The sequence below is a fragment of the Euprymna scolopes genome, chromosome 19 (assembly GCF_053919585.1).
Source record: "Euprymna scolopes isolate OS-2025 chromosome 19, ASM5391958v1, whole genome shotgun sequence".
NCBI classification, from domain to species: Eukaryota; Metazoa; Mollusca; class Cephalopoda; order Sepiida; family Sepiolidae; genus Euprymna; species Euprymna scolopes.
The window spans coordinates 76065804-76089116 of NC_136500.1; the positions used below are offsets into that span (position 1 = coordinate 76065804).

The 23313-nt window shown below is 34.4% G+C and overlaps 1 protein-coding gene across 1 annotated transcript in view; it reads right to left on the bottom strand.

The window, feature by feature from the left end:
- The window catches only part of LOC145240270 (uncharacterized), a 29699-nt gene extending 8642 nt beyond the window's left edge, over positions 1–21057 (bottom strand). The window contains exons 1-3 of the mRNA XM_080103852.1: positions 20868–21057; positions 6446–6589; positions 124–219 (exon numbers count right to left, since the gene is read on the bottom strand). Coding sequence (XP_079959978.1) covers positions 124–219; positions 6446–6589; positions 20868–20882 — 255 coding nt within the window. The 5' untranslated portion in view covers positions 20883–21057. The remainder of the gene's footprint in view (positions 1–123; positions 220–6445; positions 6590–20867) is intronic.
- Between the last annotated feature and the right edge of the window lie 2256 nt (positions 21058–23313).

Sequence of the window (23313 nt, forward strand, 5' to 3'; positions counted from 1 at the left end):
TTCTTTCTTTGAACTGGTAGACTTTAGAATTTATTCCTTGTTTGCTGCTTCGCTGACTGTATTAACCAACGTTCTAAGTGACAATATACTTTATTTGAAGTGAAAAAAATTAAAAATCCTCACCTTTTCAGGAGCCGTCCACGATGATAAGTTATTAAGAGCGGTGATAATCTCGTTGCAAACAAAGTCAATTTCCATCATAAGACTCTCAAACGGATGCTAAAATAATAAAGTAAATAGCAATGTAAATATTTAGTGACATTCATCTACTATATAATAAAATGATTGCAGAAATTCCTCTCTGGACCAAAGTATCCTAGGTTTTCAACAACAGATGTCACATACCAATTTATTATGCATATACAACTATTAGTAGGGCTATGACAACAGCATATTCTTTTCATTGTTTTGACTCTCGAGTATATATCCAACAAAATTAGACACAGTTAATCAACTGATAACAACATCACTCTATATAAAAGCATATAAGATATCAACGGATACACACTCGAGAGTAAAACAATGAAAAGAATATGCTGTTGTCCTAGCCCTAACTATTAGCCACATGTAACTTTAGAACTTCATTATAGACACATTTACTTGTCTATATAATAATGTGCTTGCGCCATATCAGTTTAAAAGGTTATCATAACCCAAGGTGGTAGTGGAGATAATGCCCTCATAGTGTGCAGCACATATAGCCTCTGATAACCCAGTCCAGTTCTTGACATTTTTGTGTGGCTTAGTTACTAAACCCGACAAAACTGTCTCTACTAACTGGGAGAAGGGGTATAGGTAGCCCACTGGTGCCTTAAAGCCAATGACTTCTGGCAGATGGGGGCCTCGTCAACTTTGGATGGTAGCTCACCTACTAGAAGGTAACTCTGAATCAAAACCTCTGCTGCCTTGTGAAATTACTCCATCAGGGGAAAGGCTAAAGGAGTAAACCCCAACAGAAAATCCAGAGACTGAGTCCCTAAGACGGCCTGACTTTATATTGTTATCACTGGCAACTCCTGTGGTGCACTGAAGAGGGTAGGGGGGGACCTCTGCATGGGCAACAGCTATCCTCCCATATAACCTGCCCAGGTTATGTAGCTCCACTAAACAGGAACTGCCACCCCCGAGTTAAACTGTACAGCCATTCCTGGTGATACATATAGACACCAGAGCTACACCATCATCTCCCAAGATGGATGATTGCCGACAGCACCGTATCTTTGCTTATATGTATGTTACAATACCTTATTGGTATTATTAAGGAGTTCTAACGGGGTGCCCTGTGATTGCATGGAAAACAACCAATTATAAACTTCCCTTTTAGATCCTCGAGAGCATTTTTTTTCAAATTCTCTACCTCTTTTGCTTGTCAGGCATCAAAGACAACACGTGTCTGTCTTCAGCTCTCTCCACCTATAATACCAAACACATGTGAGGAGTTTCAACAGTAATTGCAGCACTAAAGAACTCAAGGCTCCCTTTTTTTCCTCAACCTGGCCAAAACTCAGCAGGAAAGAAACATCGTTAACTGGACGAATTCCACAGATAAGTTCTGCAGAATTCGGCTGCTTTTGCAAGGCAACGTCCTTTCTTCCTTATCTCTCCTATCAATACACATTTTTCAAAACAATTTTCATTTTGCTGTGTTCCTTTCTTCTTGTCGACGTTATATTATTTTGTTACCATCTATAGTTGCTGTGAAAATCCCAACAATTTGCAAAAACAGGCACATAAGTTAATTTTACATAAAATGGATTCATGTAAATTAATTTGCAAAAGAGGAACCCCATGGGACAGTTTAACATGAATTAGATTTGTGTAAAATAATTTGTAAAGCAATCTGAAAATAGCGTTTTTTTTTTTTTTTTTGCTACAGAAAAACCATATGGGAATACCAAAGCGTGACGTCGCCAGAGGAAGGGATATATGCACCCATCCCATTTGGTGTTTACTGCTAGGATTGTATTGATATAGTGAAATAAGTTAAAAGAACACTAATTAGATACAACAATAAATATTGGACCAAAAAAAATAAAGAAAAAACTTTGATATTATAATGAGGTATCGACTCGGCGTGGGTAACAGATCTTGTGGGTTCTTTACATTCTTAAGGAAATCAATATTAAAATACCAGGTATAAGAGGGGAGGGGTCTTTATAGAAATGACGTGCTATTCTTTATAAACTCTAGTGACAGAAATTTAAAAGAACTAAACAAATGTTTCATAACCTCTTTAAAGATATTGCCCGAAAAAGAATTATTGATATGTACTATAAAGTTGCAAACTTTTAGATATTACCCTCAACTTAATTAACAATACATACGAACCATACCATAAACCTAATCAAACGTTATATTATGTCGACTTGGTATTTTTTTTATCCATTATTACAGCTAGCAGGCAAGAGACGGCAGCTGCTATTATCACAAAGAAGAAAATAGTGAACAACTTTCTGGTGTTAAAACAACATTGAAGAGATGCTGTAAAAGAACAAACTAACAATGAAAACGAACCATTTGGCAACAATTTTGTTAACGTGTTATTATTGTTTTATTTTGAAATCATTATTACAGATCCCAGAGAAGAGAAAAAGACGGCTGCTACTATCATCACAATCAGAGAAGAAAAAAAGCAAAGAACTCTGTAAAATATAATGATATTGGTGGCTATTGCTACACCTACAGAGAGACGTTACTATGCAGTGAGCATCTACTGACTTGTGTGTCAGAGAGACGACCGGCTGTTTTCTGTCCATAACACAACGCTAACCACTTTTTCATAGTGTGGATCAAAGAACATTCCATGCTTTGCTTGATAATGCTTCCTGTATAGAGAGATAATCAGATTTTTTAGTCAAAAATGAGTTTTGCTTTTGTGCAAATACAGGTTCTAAATCCAACTATTTATTAATATTTAGATCAATTTTTTTTTGTTATCCATTATTACAACTACCAGGGAAGAGAGGAAAACAGTTTTTTCTATCATTACAACCATAGAAAAAGAAAGCGAATAATTGTTTTTGCTGTTAAAACAACACAAACGATATGTCGCTAGCCTCTCTCTACTACATTGTTATGATCATGTTAGGTGCTCGACTGAATTCCGATCCCTGATCCTCCCTGTAAATCATGCCCACCAAGAACTCGTCCACAGCAAAGATTTTTCTTTTCTTCCTCTCCTTACCAAAAACCAAATGAAACTTCCATGAATAAAATTTTTTTCTAGAACATCCCACTTGTGTTACAAGATACTATGAGTCTGCTTCCCAACTGACTACAGCATCATGGTCTTCAAGTCTAATGTAAACAAATACTTGAGGAGCTGTTCCCTTGGATAATAAATTCCTCTAAAACAGTTTTCTGTCAATTTCACCCGATCTGACGTGCAAAAAGCGTTTGTGTAAAAAGCATTGCACCATAGAATAAAGATTGGTGAAGTGAACGTTCAAACTGGAAATGATTTTTCACATTGTTTAGCAAAAACTCAAATTGCATAAAAAAATAGATGCATATATATAATCGAGCATTTTTTATTTGGTGAAACTGCTACGTGATTATTAGATGCGATCTCATAGAATCTGCAAATAAGATATTAATCGATCTCAATAAAATAGTCAATCAGTCTATGAACAGAATTTTATGTTGTGATACTCATATTAGATTTTTCTGCATCATAGAAGGAAATTAGATTGCGTCTGGGGTAGGATAATCCAACTGACGATCTCTTTAACCCTTATCCTTGAGTAACCCCTGAGTTTCCTTTGAAGGAGGAAGTGTCAAAGTAATATTAACTTCACAAGTGGTCCACAGTCGAATGGATATCCTGGTCAGGGTTGTAGGGTTGTGTTGACATCCTCCTACATACAGCACCTGGTACTCGCAAATGGTCACCTAGTACTGACCAGGCTCAACACTTGCTTAACCTCGGTTATCAAACAAAAACTGGTGTGCAAATGTGGACCAGGATAAGTGGTAAAGTAAAATATATATTTTTAAAAAGACACGTTACTCTTACCATTGCAAAGAGACGTCACCATCGATTGAGTATTTACTTACAATTTATCAATGAAACAAACGGTTGTTTCTGTTGACTTGAAATGGCTGGCCATATCTACTACAGTAAATGAGTGGAAGGCATTATGTATGTATACTCTCTTTCTCTCTTTCACACTCTTTTTTATTTTATTTTTATTTCTTTCCTTCAATATATATATATATATATATATATATATATATATATATATATATATATAATATTTTGATTACAGAAATTCCCCTCTCGACCTCTAGTAGGTTTGCAACAACAGATGCCACATACAAATTTATTATGTCTAGACTATTAATCATTATCTTATGTAACTTTAGAACGCCATTTTAGACACATTTAATCGTTATAATAAAATCCTACATATCATCTTACGGAGCAATATTATCACAATCGCAACCATCTTTATAGGAAGTAGTTCCTATTTTTCCCTCTAAATATCAAGTCCTCCTACCGCCCCTAGTCATCACTGAGAGGAATTTCAACAGATATAGGGTTTCACCCTTCGTAACTGGATCATAAACTCCTAGATATAACATAATCTTTCCCTTTCCTGATTAAAAAAAAAAATAATAATAATAAAGTCTCCCCAGACTAATTTCGCTCAATCTGATTGACTGATCTTTGACCATTCCTATATTCTGGATTAAGGGTATTCACATGCTAAACGAACACTAATGTACCATTCAAATATGGCATTGCAATGATACCTACTTTTGCCCTCTGAGTAAATTGCTGCGTTCATTTTCTTACATTTAACAGCATGTTTGAATTTCTTCTCTCTTCCCCCTATCTCTCGCTGTATATATTCTTCCCAACTCTCTCTATCTCTCTTTCTCTCTCGCTATCTCTCTCTCTCGTTCGATTTTTACATTTCTTCATGGCGATGCCAGAGAAAAAAAAAACAACAAACCTTAATTACCTCTCTCTCGCTCGCTCGCTTTGTACATTTGTTCCAGTAATTAACCATATTTTTTTCAGACATAGTTACGTTTTTTTATGTACTTTATTCAAACATACTTTATTTAAACTGCACAATCTATTATGATCGTTGCCAAATTAAAAATAAATGTTTCAGCAATATCACCTACTGGATTCTCAACGTTGCGCACATATTAACATTTTTTTATGGGTGGGGGTTAAATTTATATATTAGGTTCACCTCCACAATTTTCTTTAGAATGAGAACTTTTAAAGGTTTTCGACTTTGCTGATTAAGAAAATCTCTCCAAATCTTGCGGAGAAAGGCCTATATTATGCACTGTAATTCACTAGTCGCCAGGTTTGTACACGCGCGTGATAAACAAATCTACTTCTCTCCTTCCAACACTGCCACCCCCAATTACTTTTTTTTGACATCTGTGGGTGGGTATGCTCACAACGATTATCGCAGTTAAATTTGGAGCGATTATTCCCCCCACCCCCAAAAGCGGTTGTCTACTCCAAAAGCCGGTCTTTATATGGGATGTTAAGGGTGTCTATTCCAGACACTGTTCTTAAGATGCAGAGGTTAGTGGTGTCTATTCTGAAAGCTGTTCTTAACATAGAGAGTTTGGATTGTCTATTCCAAACGCCGTTCTTAACATGACAATACTCAAAGAAATGAAGTGAAGTGAAAAAGTCGTAATTGTTTTGTTTTACACGTTAACAAAAGACAACATAAAACTGGAATTTAATTTAATAAGAAGATGATAGTGGAAGAGTTGAAAAGAAGAGGAAGACGTGAACAACAAACAAAAACAGACTGCTACCATTGATTTCGATCACTGTAAACAGTTCATATGCAGTGAGAATCCCTAACCTCTAAAACTTCTGTTTTTACTTTTCATTTCCATTATTATTCTAATGGACCATTTTTCGTAATTTTATTAATTCATACTGATTTACGAATTCCCTTAATTGCTTTTTAAAATTCAAACAGTACCTGCATGCTATTGCCCCAAAGAAGCACTAATTACCAGTGAAAGCCAGGTTATTTAATTTCAGCCAGTGTCTGCAATTGTTCAGGGACAGCAGTGGCCCCAAGAGAGAGCAGGCTTCCACCCAACGCCGGTTAACAGTTACTGCTAGTATATATATATATATATATATATATATATATATATATATATATATATATATATTGAAAAAAAGAAAGAAAATCCCTGAAGCATTGTAAGATAATTTTGTAATTTTTTTGTTATTTTTATTAACGTTTACAATCGCTGTTATTAAGAAGAAAGATATTACTGCAACAACAAGAAAGGGATAAACAAAGAGACGTCAGTATCCACTGAGCAACAACATACAACGTGCTAATGAGACGAACAGCTGTTTCTATGAACTAAGAAAACACCAGTCACTATGTGAGGATCAAAGAAAGTTCAAAAAGTTTTTAAAAATGTTTATTTGCGGATTTACCTTATATAAGTCATTTCTGAGAGCTTCAATAAAAAGATCCTTGTTCTCTTCCAGCAAGCCCAGAAGAGCATTGAGCTGTAGTCGGCGCCATTCCATATATTTGGTCGTGCCAGACCTAAAATTTAGCCTTAGGTCTGAAACAAGCTGGAAAAAAAAATATTTTAAAGTTAGAAAATGAAAAGACACTTGGATTTAGATTGAGATTTGCATTAATTCATTTTTATGACAAGTAAATGTATGCGCCTTTCAGATGCAAACAGTCTTTGAAAAAGAATATGTGTAGAATTTTTAAAAAAATAAGCAGTGGATTTTCTTGATATGTATCGATTCAATATCCACTTTTAACAACGAAATTGTTATTTCAAATTTCGGATAGACAGATTTCACTTGCATCTTTTAAATTTCATCAATGGTTGCAAATTCAAAGATTTGCATTTCTGATTGAAACGCTTGCAAGACAAAATTAGATGGACTAAACAATGGACATATTTCTGAAATCGAAATTCAACATAGAATTAACAAGAACAGATATTGTTGCGTCGCTTGGTATTCACTTATTTTCAAACTGATATAGCTAATGCATGTGCATCAACCACAGTCGAATCTAGAACCTTCTACAAAGTGGTCTATAAAAGTACCGGCTTTGAAATTAAAGAAATCTGTTCAATCCAAGATTTCTACATTGGCCCACAAAGAACACTCTTGACTGACATTTTTCAACCAACCTTTCTTCTATCAAAAGCAATTAGTTTTGTTCATTCACCATTTATCAAAGCCCGAAAGCTACTACAGGATAAGGGTTAATGAGTGCACAGTGGTCACTAGGACAACAGGTAGAAATCGTTAGTGGTTGAAATCAGGTATGATTTGATTATTTAAGGGGACGGCTCAACAATAACTTGTCTACACTGGACTTAAAGACGACCATATTGTAGTCAGCCAGAAAGCAGGCCAGCGGAACAGAGTTCCACAGACGGGTAGTTCTAGGAAAGAAACTTTGTTCATGGAATCTGTGTTTAGATTTAGGCACAAATAGAGAGTGAGGGAAATTGTTGGTAGTGGTCGTAGCTAGATGAGTGTTTTTTGTAACAGCTCGGCAGAAAGGGGGGGTCTATAGATTGAATCTCAGACGAGCACCTGCTATTTTACCAACAACAACAACAGTCCTCTCTAAATACCAAGCTTTTTCTGAATGTAGTAGAGGTGCTAGCAACGTATTGGTGTAGGATCTATGCCATCTGGAACTCTATTTCCATGTAGGGCCACTCATGGCAGCCAGTTTTGGCAATAAGAAGTATTAGGGCCGCATCCCTGCAAGCAGGGATCTGGCAAAAATCAATATCCATTGTCGTGTGGTCGTATCTACCTCTACATGTGACCAGCAAAGCCGTGTCAGCTTTGCCCGACTTTGTATGCAACAGCTGAGCCTTGCTGCTCTCGGCATTGAGGATAAACACCTGAAATCCTGTAGGTTAACAAATGGCTGCAATCAACGAAGAGTTTGTGCAGACTAGATAATTCTGAGGCACAAACTTTGTTAGCTCTAATGCAGAAGTCAGACTCATTTAAAAAGGACAACAACAACAGCAATAAAAACATTATGACAATACTTTGTCATGTTAGGTGAGACCCAATCATCACCATCATCATTGCCAACAGCTACAAGAAGAGCCAAACCTTACTAGCAGTACCATAAACAGTACTGCTATGTCCGTATGATTCGACTGAGTTATATGAACATGCCATTTTATGATCCCCCTAATAAAATATTCACAACACAAACTTGTCTAGCTAAACCACTCTCAGTAGTTTCCATTTATTTATTTCTCCACCTAAAACTAAACAAAATTCCCATTATCATTGTTTCTTTCCTAGAACTGCTCATCTGTGGACAACAATACTGCAAGTCTGCATCCCAGCCGAATATAATAAGTTTATCAGACCAATGTAAATTCTTGTTGAGCCACCCTCTTAAATAATCAAATTTTGCCCAGTCACCATCATCTTTACTAATCATCACAGTGTTGTCTCACCATCAACCTGACACTCACTTAACCCTTATCCTTGAGCGGCCTTTAGATCTTAATAAGTAAAAAAAAATCCCATGCATACAACACTTAACAAAACTCCTACTAAGGTAGGTAATCAATTATTTAATATCTTGCTGAATTATTCCCCTTTAATTTAACTTTCATTGTAAAACTATGCACAGCCAAGCAAACAACATTCTCTAACACTTTCTTTCTTAAAATAAGCATGTCAATGCACCAACTGACACAAAAAAAATTGCAACATGTTTTTTATCGTTTTATGTCAGGTTGGGTCTACTTGACATCATACTAAAAGTTGGACAAGATTTGAGTATGGGAAAGTTTCAAATTTCAAAGTTGAACATTTTCAATTTACAAAGTCATTTTCCATTACGTTTTAAAACACTAACTCAGTCAGTTTTCATGATAAACCAATAAATCTTGCATTTTTACCCACATTTTCCGGGTCAATCTTTCACATGAAATGGTTGCCAGAAGTGAACAGTGTTACATTACTTGATCATCATTGTCCTTTTGCTTTTCTTTATGTTTGTCATGTCATAAATAATTTTCCACGATATGCTTATCCAATCTGAGTGTTAAGTGAAGATAATGCTAATTCGATATTCCTAATGTGAAATGCATGAATGCTTCTAAAAATACTTTATCAAACTATGCTATTTAAATGCTATTTACACTTATATCTATACATATATATATACGGCATAATCGCGTTGACACACAGTTTCTCGTCAAATCACCGAAGTTAAGCAACATTGAGCCTGATTAGTACTAGATAGGTGACCATTTGGGAATTCTAGGCACTGGATGTGCTTAACGCTTATTTATGCTTTCAGTCGTCCTGTACAGACACTTCACTTGCCACTGGTATTTAACAAAGGAGAGTTGTGGTTGGAGATTGTGCACCTTCTGCCACAAAAATTTCACGTGCAGACACCCCTTTGTAGGTATCCATAGTCTGCTTTTACAGACTTAAGTGTGACATACCAAAGAAAATGCTATTTCAAACTTAAGCATCATAGACAAAAGAAAATTTTATTTGAACTTAAATATTAAAGACTGCCAGACCAAATGATGGAACCTCTTATAGATATGAGTGAACACGTCTAAACAATTCTAAAGAAACCTAAAAAATGAAAAAAGAAATAATTTATTCTTAATTATGCTAATTTATTTTAAATTATGTTAATTTATGTTAATTTATATTTTTGGTTTTGACATCAATGACAAAGGTCTTTTACTGCCTTAAAAAAAGGAACATCTTGATTAGTTAGTTCTAGCATGATAACTACTTGTTCGATGCCGTGAATTCTAAGGTAATGACGTTAGATAATTTCAAACACATTTTTTTGTTGAGATAATAGATCTGAATAAATAGGTTAGCTGGCAATTTAGGGTGTCGATTGTAGATAGGTAAGTAGTGTTGGCAATATTGGTGTTACATGAAATGAGTAACTGACCACTTATGGTCATTTAAAGTAAAACATTACAAAATAGAAACTAATAAAAAGCAACGTCAAGTTGAAAAGTATTTATAATTGTTACATGAAACAAGCTTAAAAACTGACCTCCGAGCAGCCTTTTTATAGTTTTTCTATTATTAGATTGGGAAAGGTGTGAACCCACGATTTTGCTTCCAACTATTGGTAAAATAGTCACTTACCTATCGTTGGAGAGAAGAAGAAAGGATGTAGCCAATCAAATTACACATAGGTTCCTGTACCGTATCAAGAACCCTCATATGGGACAGATTGACAAAAATACTTATAGTAGATGTGTAGAAATAGAGAATAGTCTTAGGTGTGAGAAAGTGTTTTATATTTATTTTTGCACCTTATCAAGAACCCTGAAATGGGACAGAGATTCACCAGCCCAAATATGACAACAGTACTCCATACAAGGTCTGATAGTAGATTTGTAAAGGTAGGTATTGGAAAGTTTTAGAGCGATAGAAAGAGCCGCTTTTACAAGAAGTAGAAACAGCAATGGATCTTATATATGAACTCCAAGAAAGATTTGATGAGAAAAAAGATCAAGAAGTTTTAGAGTTGATTTCTCATTGAGAGCAGAATCATCCATGAGAATCTCAAAAAAGAAAGAGGACACGTCTACGATCGAAAGACGCAAGCTGAGCTTTCACAGAATTAAACGAAACAAGCCATTTCTTACCCCAATCCGTAACTGAACTTAGGTTAATTTCCAGATTGGCTGCATATTTTAACTGATCCGTCTTTTTCTATTAAATTGTTATTTCTACATCAGTTGCTCGACTGAGGTCTAATTTCTGCTTTCTCCTTGTAATATGATAGCGTATCCAGGACCTAGAAGATATTTACGAAAGATCGGGACACTAGCATACTGGACTGGTATCTCGTAGGTTATGTCTACAATCATAGTCGGGAATTTTAAAATGCATTGTAATTTTTGTTTTACAATTTTAAACAAAAAGTGGTTGGAAATAGAAATAAAACTATTTTCTGTTTTCATGTTCAATCGAGCACTCTAGAAATTATCTTGGGATTAGAGGTAACTGAGGTCAGCTGCTATCAGTCCCTAGCATTGTTCTGGAGTTAGGCGACATCAAGCAGATAGAAATACATGCACTGATGAAATGTAGGTGTATGTGATTCATAAGCTGATCACTAAGGAAGCTACCGTTAAACTTACAGAAAGTCAGGAGGATATGATTGACACAAAAGAAACAACCATGGTAGCTAAAGGGACCAATGAAAACGGTTCTAAGTGAGGTGGATGAAATTGATCCAGAAGGTGTCAAGTAACTCTTACAGCCAATATAATGCATGACAATTTCAATTTTAGTCAGAAAGAAAAGAAGTTTGGGAGTTTTGGGAATAGACAAAAACAAAGATAGAGACTTTTTTTTTTTTTTTTACATGGAGTTCACCACTTATCAAGGCCCAATGGCCACTCAGGGATAAGGGTTATTGTGTGTACAGTAATCAAAGGGATAGTGTAGCAATAGTATTGGAGAATTGGTAAGGTGTCATTACTTAGGGGGGGGGCGGTTCATCAGGAATTTGTTTGTGTTGGACTTGAAGACATCCAGGTTGAAGTCGGGAGGGAAACAGGCAAGCGGAACAGAGTTCCACAGGCGTGCAGTTCTAAGAAAGAAGCTTTGTTCATGGTATCTACGTTTTGATTTAGGCACAGATAGGGAGTGGGGAAAATTATTGACGGTGGTTTCAGCTAGTCGGGTGTTTTTTGAGAAAGATTGGCGAGGAGGGACCAGAGAATGGAGCTCAGACGAGCACCTGCCATGGAAATAACGATAGAACAATGACAGGCTCGCTATGTCTCTTCTGTGGGAAAGAGGTTGCAGGGTAGAGAAAAGGGCATCCCCCACCAAGCCACGGAGTCTGTTTTGTACTCTGTCAAGGCAGGATAGGCTGTTTTTAGGCCTTTGATATGTCGAGAGCAATTGCCCTAGAAATGAAGCCTTTGTCGAGAGATTCGCTAATCCTATGAGATATAACCGTATGGTGAGCTACGATGTTCACTCTTTCGCTGCCGGAAGTTTAAGTGCCCTGAAACGTTTTCTGCGCATGCGGCTAGAGATGCCTTTTTACTAAATTACTTTAAAAATTCAATGTTTTGGTTTTCTGACCAATCAGAGAATTTTCCAAGCTGTCGGAAATTCGGTGTCTGTGGGAGCCGATGAGGATCTTTAAAAGAGCTCTGTATTTTCAAAAAAAAACAGTTAACAAAAATTCAGAGATAGTGTTGGAAGGCATATATCACTACTGTCTGCAACTCAACTCTAACACGACAACACTTTGAACATAACAGTCAGCTAATCAGACAATGTAGGCGAACACACAGACACAGAAACAGTAACTAACTTTTGCATTCCCCCTTTTATTATCGTATGCTCACTTGAAATTAAGTTTATGAAAATAATTATTTTAAAACTTCTCACATTTTTCAATGAACCTTCCAGAGTGATTAATTAACTCTACTCAAAAACTTTCAGTGAAAATTATTTTATATAGTGGAGTGAGGAAGTTTTCTTTACGATTTACAGACCCGTGAACTAATCACGGCTCTTGAATTATCAACTCAAACTTCCTCGAAATCTCAAACTAATTTCCCCCTTTTGTTCACTCATAAATGAACTATTCTTTTCAATGAAAATATTTCCTAAAATGTAATAAATCTTTTTCCTTTTATACATTGAGAGTTAACTTTGTTTGTTATGTTGATATATTTTCTACGAAAGAACCTCGTAAATTCGACTCTCTAACATTAATTAATAATACATAAACAATAAAAAAAATAGGAATAGGCCAAAACCGTTAGCACATCTGCTGTAGATCTAGCAGAGCGGAAACCATATTGCGTGTGTGTCGCTAAGAAGGTTATTTCTGCTGAGGTGGTTGACTACTTCTTTATTTATTGTGTATTCCAGCAACTTACTCATGACACACAGGAGACTTATTGGTCTGTACTGAGAGGGGGATGACTTATCACCTGAATTCTTAAATACAGGGCATACTGATGAGGTTTTCCAGTGTGTTGGGAAGCACTTCTCCTTAAGGCAACGCTTAAACAGTTTGGAAAGTATGGGGGCAAGTTCTGGTTGTAATTTTTTTTAACACTATAACTGGAATACCGTCGGAACCAGTTGCTTTATTGGAGTCAAGGTTCTTGATTAGCTTGGCAACCTCACGCACAGATATTTGTATGTTGCATAGCGTGTTGTCTGTTATAGGAGGGAATATGGGGAGTTGATGGCCTTCGTCACACAGGGTAGAATTTGCCGCAAAGTTTTTGGCAAATAGTTTGGCCTTGTCGGATGCTGTCGAGATGACCTCTGGTCCATTGATAATGGTTGGGATAGAACGCACGTTTCTGTTCAAGATCCTATTTGCTATTTGCCATAACTGGTGGGGACCAAGCCGCTGCTCAGCTACTTTGGACTTAACGGATTGCGCGTATAGTTCTCTTGCATTTTTTATTACTCTTTTACAGTGGTTGCTGGCGGTTCTGAAAGCAGCTTTTTCTTTACCAGCTGAGAGAATTATTTAACTTCACCCAGAGAAGCGTGAACGCTCTGAACACCTAAACTTTAAAAAAAACTTACGTGTAGAGTATCATTTAACTCTACAAAACAAAATTGAGTGTAAGACTCAGTTCAGAAATACAAGGTTTCAAGATATATTATATCTTCGTTAGTAATGATCAGATCTTCTGTCTGCAGTTGGAAATTTGGAAGGAAATAGGGAAGTCCAAGGTGAAGTTAAATGCAAACCACTGGGTTAGCAGTTCAGTCTTATTAGTTGCTATGCAAGCGACATCATGGTGATTGCATATTGGGGAATTGTTGATTAGCCATTATTCACCACACTATTATTTATGCTTGAATTTCTTTATATTTTCAAATATTTATTCATGGTGTTTGGTTTGGTTGTTTTGTAGAGAAAAATTATTGTTTTTTTTTGTTTGTTTTTGGCTTCATAAGACATGATTGAGTTTTGCAAAGGGAAAGGAAAACAAACAATAACATCAATGTTTTGTGCATTTTAGATCAAGAAGCCGGTATCATCGGATAGTCTGATTTGGTAGCACCAATGATATGTTTTCTTTTTATTAATGAAAAATAGAAAGAAGTTGGGGGGGGGGGCGCAAAATAAATAAAAAAGAAAAGAAATCCATGGATAAAAAAAAAGTTGAGAACTACTGGTCTAAACCTTTAAATCATTGCTCCCAGACAACACCAGGTTCCTTTTTTCACGAAGGAAATCGGTAAATTGCCAGATAAGCAGATAAATCGTCTGATAGAGACCTTAATGACTTGAATGTGGATTCGTTCAAGATAAATAGAAATCAGATTCTATAATTAGTATGACGTAAAGAATGTACCTCGAGACCTTCTCTTTTAGTCACAAGGATACCTTGGAGAAAGCGTCAGCTCTTTCTTTTAGAAAACGCATCTGTCCATAATAGACAGGTCTAATCGGTGGATATCACAATCACACCAAACAAGGTTGAACAGGACGAGTTCGACACACGGCGTTTGCTGATTAGACGTCTTAAACATCGGTGAAGGCCTTTCATTAGCACCTGTTAGTCTGTAACTTAAGATTGACCGCGTGGAGTTAGGCTAATTGCAGTAGGACAATTACGGTCATTATCAGGTAACACCTCTTATTATGAAGTTGCAAGAACTGGCAAAGGAAGGTTAAAATAACACCTGTCTACTGAGGGACAGGTGTTTAGAAATAAAAAAGATGTGACAAAGGTGATCAATGGGATGTTTTTAACAAAAAAAAAAAAAAAAAAAGGAAAGAATTTGAGTACAAACGCTAAAGTTTCCCAAATTAATTATGATTTACGACACTCAACTGAAGCAGTGTCTGGCTAATGGTTTTGCTAAAGTTCTCGTTTATTTCAAGATTTGTTGGTTTAAGTTTCTGAATTTTTTTAGATAAGGATTGATTATTAGTATTATTTGGTTTCTTCCGACAACTATTCTCAGCTTGAGCGTTATTTTCATGTTTTGGTTGATGGAACCTCCGACCTTCTTCAGGTATATATTATCAAACTCTGGGATCTTTTCATCAAATTCGAGAAACTTCCCATCAAACTCTGGAATCTGCATGGAATTTCGAATGAAACTCTTTATTTAATCTACAAAGATAGCATGCCCTCATTCTGTCAGCCATGGCTGGATAATAATTCAACAGAAAGATTCCCGAGTTCAACAAGATACATCTGAAGAAGGTCAGAGGTTACATCAATCAAAACATTGTGAAAATAGCACTAAAGATGAGAACAGTAGTCTAATGAATCCAAATAATTATTGATTAAAGTTCAGACTTTGTATTCCACTTGTGCTTAAAAATTTTGATTAAATGATTTGCATCCACGTAAAGTGCATTTTATTTATTGGATTAACTAAGTTCCTACCAGTTTTTATGTTTTTTTTTAAATTTTGTTTTTTCAAACTTTAGGAGATTATATATATATATATATATATATATATATATATATATATATATATATATATATATATATATATATATATATATATATAATAATTAAATACAGACACTTGTGTTTCATCCTTTTGGGTATCATCAGTGCAGGGTGTCACGATTAATGCCAGTTGAGAAATTTGAACCCTGGCAGTCATGTCTGGCTTCATTAGCAAAGACCCAAACCATTTGGCTACCAACAACTATGAGAGATACAGTTGAAATTAAACATTTATTCTTTTTTTTTAAATGCTTTTAATGTCAGTCAGAGTGATCTAAACAATATGACGATCTACGCATATATATATATATATATATATATATATATATATATATATATATGAAAAGGATGTTGTAGTTTGCTTGAAGCATTGTGTATAGTGTGAAAGGAGTTGTGTTTGAAGGCTATGACAATGCAGTTTGTAGGAAACACGATTTAATATATAAAAGAATGACAATATTAGACGGAATTTCAATAATTTTCAATAAATAAACGTAATATAATTGAAAACTTTCTTTTAATTCTTTTTTGTGCTTATTTATATTGAGATACATATGAAATATGGAGTTCAAAATAAAATAGCAGGAATACTTATAGATATACTTACTTATCAGTGAAAAATGTTAGTGTACATAAAAAATTATGGAAAATTATTCGGTAGAATTTTAATAAAAAATAAAATTAATTTACTATTTTAGATCACAAACTCTGAATGACATTCATATAAAGCCAGCATGTCATAGATTATATCCCTTCTCCTATGCCAAGAGAACATACTCGCACTTTTCAGGAAAGACATTAACAATTTAAATTCAGTGACACCATAATTAGATAAAATTGTATTATGTTAAGCATTTTAAAATGTTTCTACTGGTTTCATACGTAATGTTATTAATTACAGATTATTGAGATTTAATGAAGATAGCTTTGCGTAATTTTTATTTTTTTAAAATCAGTTTTGGAATGTATTATTTTAGTGTTATTAAATAAAATTTGTCTTAAATCAGAAGGGAGTTATTTATGTTTTTGTAGGTTGTGATAAATTAAGTTAGAATTTATAAAATGCATGGTGAGGCAATGGTATAGGGTAGTGGCTATAAAACCAATGTAACTATTAGCTTTGTTATTATTATTATTATGGAAGTTACATTCTCCCAAAGAGCATTTAAACTAATAAATAACATATTTTCTAATGCTTTAAAGGTTGAGGAGGAGTTGCTTTTTACTATAAGATTTTGGATCTTAAATTTATATCAAATGAATTTAATTTTATTATTTCCGATTAAGGATATGTATCTGAGTGTAATATTTTTATGGCCTTCTTACTTTGAAGTTTGATTATATTTGATTACAGTGGTATATGTTAATATACGAGTAGTTTGACATGTCATGTTAGGTATTATTATTATTATTATTATTATTATTATTATTATTATTATTATTATTATTTTATTTTTTTATTTTAGTGCGTTTTTCAAGTTACAAATTATTAATTTTATTTGTTCATTGATAGTATAATTAGGGCATTCGTTATTAATAAGGACTTGTTTCATATTTTTAGTTCAAGATTAGTTTTGCATGATTTAGTAGGCTTTTAACAACGGCTGTTTTGTGATGGAAGCATTTGCTCTTGAAATTTTAAAAAGTAGAACTTAAGTTGGTTGTCTATAATATAAATCTCATCTGTCTGTTAAAATGTATGTATGCATGTATGTATGTCTAAAACTCTCGACAGAGGCGATAGATTTTCATAAGATCAGTATCTTTTTGAAGCTTTTTGAAGTTCGACCCTTCGGACGACAAATATAAAAAAATTGGCTAAAAACATTAATTTGTTCATCCTCAATTGGGCACTTTTCTACAGGAAGGGGTCGCTTTTTTTCACCAATATTTTTTAAAGTCATTCCTTCATTTCGATTGACTAGCCTTAATTTGAACCTTCGCCACTTCCGGTTTGGCGATGGACGCAACGGCAAAGACGTCAAGTTTTTTGTTTTTTTTCAAGTTCTTTCCCTCCTTCACGATACGAGTTTGAGCCTGTATGCCTACTACCACATTTTTTTTTCTCAACACACACTGCCAAACACCCGGGTAATGCCGGGCACCCAGGCTAGTTTTTTTTTTTTATAAGTGTTTTTAAAAGTGTAAGTGTATTATTAGAGGTATTAATAAAAACATCAAGAAATGGAATTTTATTATTTACGTTTAGTTATACTATGAACTTAAGAACAGTGTTTTTGGTTTTTGTTTTTATTTAAGATCCTGAAGTTTGTGTTTTTGTTTATAACTGGCATAGCTGGAATAAGAATATCATTGACATAGTGTATGTAAATAGAGGGTTTTATAATATTATTAAATATTTTGTTTTCTAGGTTTGATTAAAAGTCGGCTGAAAATCGAATCCATTGAAACTCTAACAATTTCAGGTGCTGGACTGGAATCGAAAAGAATGCTAATGCTAAAATGGTAAATAACAAGTTACGGAAATATAAGAAACCATCTTTTATTTCTTTCTTAAACTGCAGAACCTTCTCATCAGCAAAAAAGTGTATGTGACCTAACTGCATCTTTGTGTATCAAATATACAGAACAATCACTGGTTCTAGTTAGATCACCAAAAAGTTAATCAACCCTGAGCTTGCTAGTACCTGATGAGTAACCATTTAAGAATACCAGGCGCTGTATGTAGGGGACGTCGGCACTTCTGGCAGCTCCTTCATCGCACCTGACCTCTAGCTATCTCGACTCTGTCTTGCTGCTGGATCAGACTAGTTGGAACGAGAGTGAGGCTGGCTCTGTGCAAGCCAGCTTTACTTTAAACAAAACTCCCAGCACGTGTCATACATCATTCCTAGGAGGATTAGAATGTCTTCATCGTTCTGACAGACGAATTCTTATCTCAAAGAAAAAATAAAAATAAATGTCTGATCGAACTGGAAATAATTTATACTTTTGGACACCTTTCTCCTACTAACTAGTCACTAACCTTTATATTTCATTAACAAAATTAACTCTGACCTCCTTTTCCCATTAGTCACAAAGCCTTAACCCTAATCTATAAAAAAAAAAAGGAAAAAAATAGCACTAATCTATGAAAATGATACCTGGCCAGTGCGGGTTGAGGACATGCGTTGCATGGAAAGAAACGATATAAGAATGAGACAATGGATATGTAATGTGTCTTAAAGATGGACTTAGTTCTAATGACCATAAGGGAAGAATAAATCTGGACAGTAATAGGGAGATGTGTGCATAAGAGTAGATTTGTAACAGAGTGCAAATGCGCATATGGCAGCTATATGCAAATGACCGAGCCATGTGCAAAGTGACGTCACAGCAAGGAAAAAAAAAGATTATAAAAGGAAGAATGCGTGCGCAGACCAATGATAACAATCACGTAAGAGAGGATGATTACGTTTTATTCGGGAAAGTACCCAGAAATAAATGTTGCTGTTTCAACGCAAAAAGTGAATTGAGTTATTCCTTGCTGTTGTTTGTTGTAATGGAGCTTACAACGTGTTGGGTCTCTACATGTTAACATCTGCGTAACTGTGTGTAACGTTCAAAATTTGAATGGTATGGTCATCTTGAAAGAATGGTTGAGAGTTCTAACGTTAGTAGATGTAGAACAGTTGAGGTAGCAAGTTGAAACGGCATTAATTTTTTGCTGAAATGTGATTGGGAGCAAATAGTCATGTAAAATTCGTGAATTTCTGTAAATTTTATTGATAATTTTATTCTATTCTATTTTTTTTTTTTTTTTACATAGGCATCACCACTTATCAAGGCCAAGAGGCCACTCGAGGATAAGGGTTAAAGAGTGTACAGTAGAAATTAGACAATATAGTAACCGTTAGTAATGGAGATTCGGTAAATTTGTTAACTTATATGGAACAGCTCATCAAAAACTTGTTTACGTTAGACTTGAAGACAACCATATTGTAGTCAGCTGGAAAGCAGAAAAACGAAAGACAATTCCATAAGCGTGCAGTTCTAAGAAAGAAGCTTTGCTCATGGAATCTATGTTTAGGCTTAGACACAGATAAAGAGTGGGGGAAATTAGTGATAGTGTTTTCTGCTAGACGGGTGTTTCTTGTGAAAGTTTGGTGAGGAGGGACCAAAGAATGGAGCTCAGCCGAGCACTTGCCATGAAAATAACGATAAAGCAAAGAAAAACTCGCAACATCTCTTCTGTGAGAAAGAGGTTGCAGGGAAGAGAAAAGGACATCCCCCACAAGGCTACGAAGTCTATTTTGAACTCTGTCAAGGGAGGATAAGTCCTTTCAAGCAGCTCTTCAGAAATATCAAATGTAAGTGAAGAAAAAAAAAAGAGAGAAAATGTAGTAGCAAGCAACAGGCCTTGATATTTGTTTCTTTCTTTATTTTTTTCTTGTGGAACCAAGTGCTGTATGTAGTAAAAACCTTTACAAAATCTATTTATTACTCAAATTAATCTCCAATTAACCGTATACAAAAACATGTATGATGTAGGCATAAAATGGCCTAAGGATGGTCGGCAGTAAAATTCAACGGCAACAGTTTTTTTTTTTTTAATCATTCATTTATTTTACTTTTATCTAATCACTAGAAGGATACCCATCCCAGGAGAGTTAAAATTAATTGATACCAGTCTCAGGACAGGTAAAATTAATTGACACTTGTCCCAGGACAGACAAAATTAATTGATACCTGGCTCAAGACAGATAAAATTAATTCCCCAAACAGGACAGTTTGCGCCACTTTATGTTACTCTACAAATGTTAAAATCAAGAAATGGTACTAAACCTTATGTCTAGAATCCTTATTCTGAGTTTGATCAAAATCGATTATATGATTTTGATTTTAGAAAATGCTTAAAATTTAACGCTTAAGCTTAGAAGCTCTTTTGAAAAAAAATCAAAATTCAGTAAATTTTACTTAATTGGTGTCTTATGATTATGGATCAAGTACAATGCAAATCTAAAATATGAGGTTATGTCCATATTATTCACCTAAAAGTATTTTACGACCGGGCAACGACCAGAGACTTGCTAGTAATATATAAATGAAGAAAAAAAGAAACGAAAACACTATTTAATAGAACAAATTTACCAACATTATATTTTCTTGTTGAGTTAAAAATAAAAATGTATTTGAAAATCAATAATAAATACTCATTGATGCCAAGAGAACTATGAAGATGACTGTGGCAGTTTTACTTCATGCAATGAAATTCTGAATAGTTCAAACACACACAAAAAAAGAACAGAAAAGAAAAGATTATTTGCAAAGATGTCATGTTTTTAAAAAAAAGAAATCGTTTAAAAATATTTTTTTGGCACAATAACAAAAAAGTATAAAATTAGGTAAACTTTTTTTGGTTGGCAAGAACTCACCTCGCTTGCTGCCATTTTTTAGTGGGTGAGCAATGGTAGGCCTGCACCTCTTCTTTTTAAAAAAAGACGAAAAGATCCGGGAGCCGATGTGTGCAGACGACAATTTGACAGACCAACCGAGAGTCCGTCCGTATTGTTCAGTTCAGTTGTACTGTTTGTAATGTCTTCCTCGAAGCAGGCGACAGGAGAAATTAAGTTTGTATTTTTAGTTTAAAGAGTCATGTGATAAGTACAGGAACATTTCTTCTTCTTCTTCCTCTTCTTCTGCTGTCTTCTTTCTCAAATGATCTAACAACTGAGATTGAGGTATCAATACAAATTAAATCTGGATAAGTGGTCTCTGGTCAACTCACACCTGACTGAAGACCATGATGTGTGATGTACATTACAACGCCATTCATTGAACATTTATTAAAATGTATAAGACACTTATAGATATTATTGAATAATACTGTTAGACCTTTCGAACCAAATAAAACTGACGTTTTGTTCGGCATCTTCCTTTCGTTTACATAAATAGCCAGAAGATGTTGAAGCGTTTAGCCAATCATATGCTAAATCCAAAAGAAAACTTAACCTAAAAAGCAGAACTTTTTGGTAAATCTGTATGGTAAATTTGTAGTTTTTCAATCAAAATGGCGATATATATATATATATATATATATATATATATATATATATATATATATATATATATATATATATATATATATATAATGGTTATATATTCACAATAAAACTGAAGAAAATAAATATTTTTTAATAGTAAGTTCTTTTCTGGAACAAAGGGACAAACTAACGAAATTTAACGCTTTAAACTGGCAGGCAATTAATTGATGTCACAATCGGAATACATTTTGAGTGAAAAATTGCAAACATACTACTTTTTTAATCCTAGGAACCCTATCGTTAAACAAATCCTAACCTTCATCTAGTAGGTTTATTTTTTGTTATTTAAAAAGCTGTCTCATTAAGCAAGAAGACAAAAAAAAATGTGTAAAAATCGTTACCATTTGTAAAAGTTGCTGCTACATTGCTTTTATTCTATAGAAAAAAATGGATTTATGGAAAAATAAAATAAAAAAAAACTTTTCATTTTTAACTTTCTCGTGATAAAAGTATTTTATTTATTTTCTTCATCAACAAATAAATTGTCGTAAAAATAAATATATGATAAGTTTTCCTTTATTATCTTTTTCCTGTTGCAAAATTGTCTCATTTTGATTTGGATGCCAGTTTCTTTTTGATTTTGCCTTTTCTAGCTGCTTCTGTAAATGGCCAGAAGATACCGAACAAAAATCGATTTTGTTTGGTTCGACAGCTATACTAGTACCTGTTATTATATCACCTTTGTTCAAACTGAAATTACTCTAGCTAATATAGTTTCAGATTATATCTTGTTATAGAGGTCTGTTTCCAAAGCCCTTATAGTAGTTTGTGACATATTTCCATTCAGTAGACGTTTGGTCCAAATGCAAACCCCACAATATCGTTGTACCGTCTTTGATCCTAGCCTGAAAGTAAATTAAGTGTAATTTAGTTTGAGTTTCAGGTGTAATTTACAGCAGCAATATCAGGGAGGTGACAGTGGCTAAGTGGTTAATGATACAGACTGACAACCTGGATGTGCCAAAGTTCAAATCCAGTTCATTCCACAGAAACACTTTCACTTAGGGATGTTGGCAACATTCAGATGGTTCCTTCGATAAGTATCCAATATCTTTGTGGAAAGCATTCTAACTATAAAGATATCAGAGAAACGAATGCCAACAATAATCATCTGCTTCATTCGAAATGAATGAATGATGCTCAGCAGTAACAAAATCACATGCGGTTTTTGCATTTATCATCATAGATTCAATTCTTTATCGATTATTATATATTATATTTTATCCAATATATAGTAGTGATTTCAAAAATAGGAAAAAAATATGACTTGGGTGCTGTAAGTTAGAATTGAAACCAAAATAAATAGTGCTTCAACCATATTCATTACTATTCAAGCTATCGTCAGATGGATAAGAAATAGTTAAAAATGACTTTAACATATATTTGCGCATGCATACAAATAACACATTTAGTTGACTTATGCCTGCTAAGTTCCAATTGTTTTCAATTTTGACCCCTTAGCTACTTCACTGGCTAAAAACCCAGTAAACAGCGAGCCACAAAAAATGCAATCGTTTTACCTGCCTCGCATGACTCTGTGACCTTGCATCTCAGAGGAGATGCACTTTGAAAAAATTGGCAACAGTCAGACAGACAGACAGACACGCATGCACAAACATAATGAGTTTAATAAATTAGATTATAGTCATTGGTGTATTGCAAAAGATTGTATTCATATTTATGCACCCCTAAAATAATTTGCGCTTTGAACCAAATAAAGGAATAGTGACTGCAATTTATATAATACTAAACTCTAATAATTTAGCTTGTTTGTTTT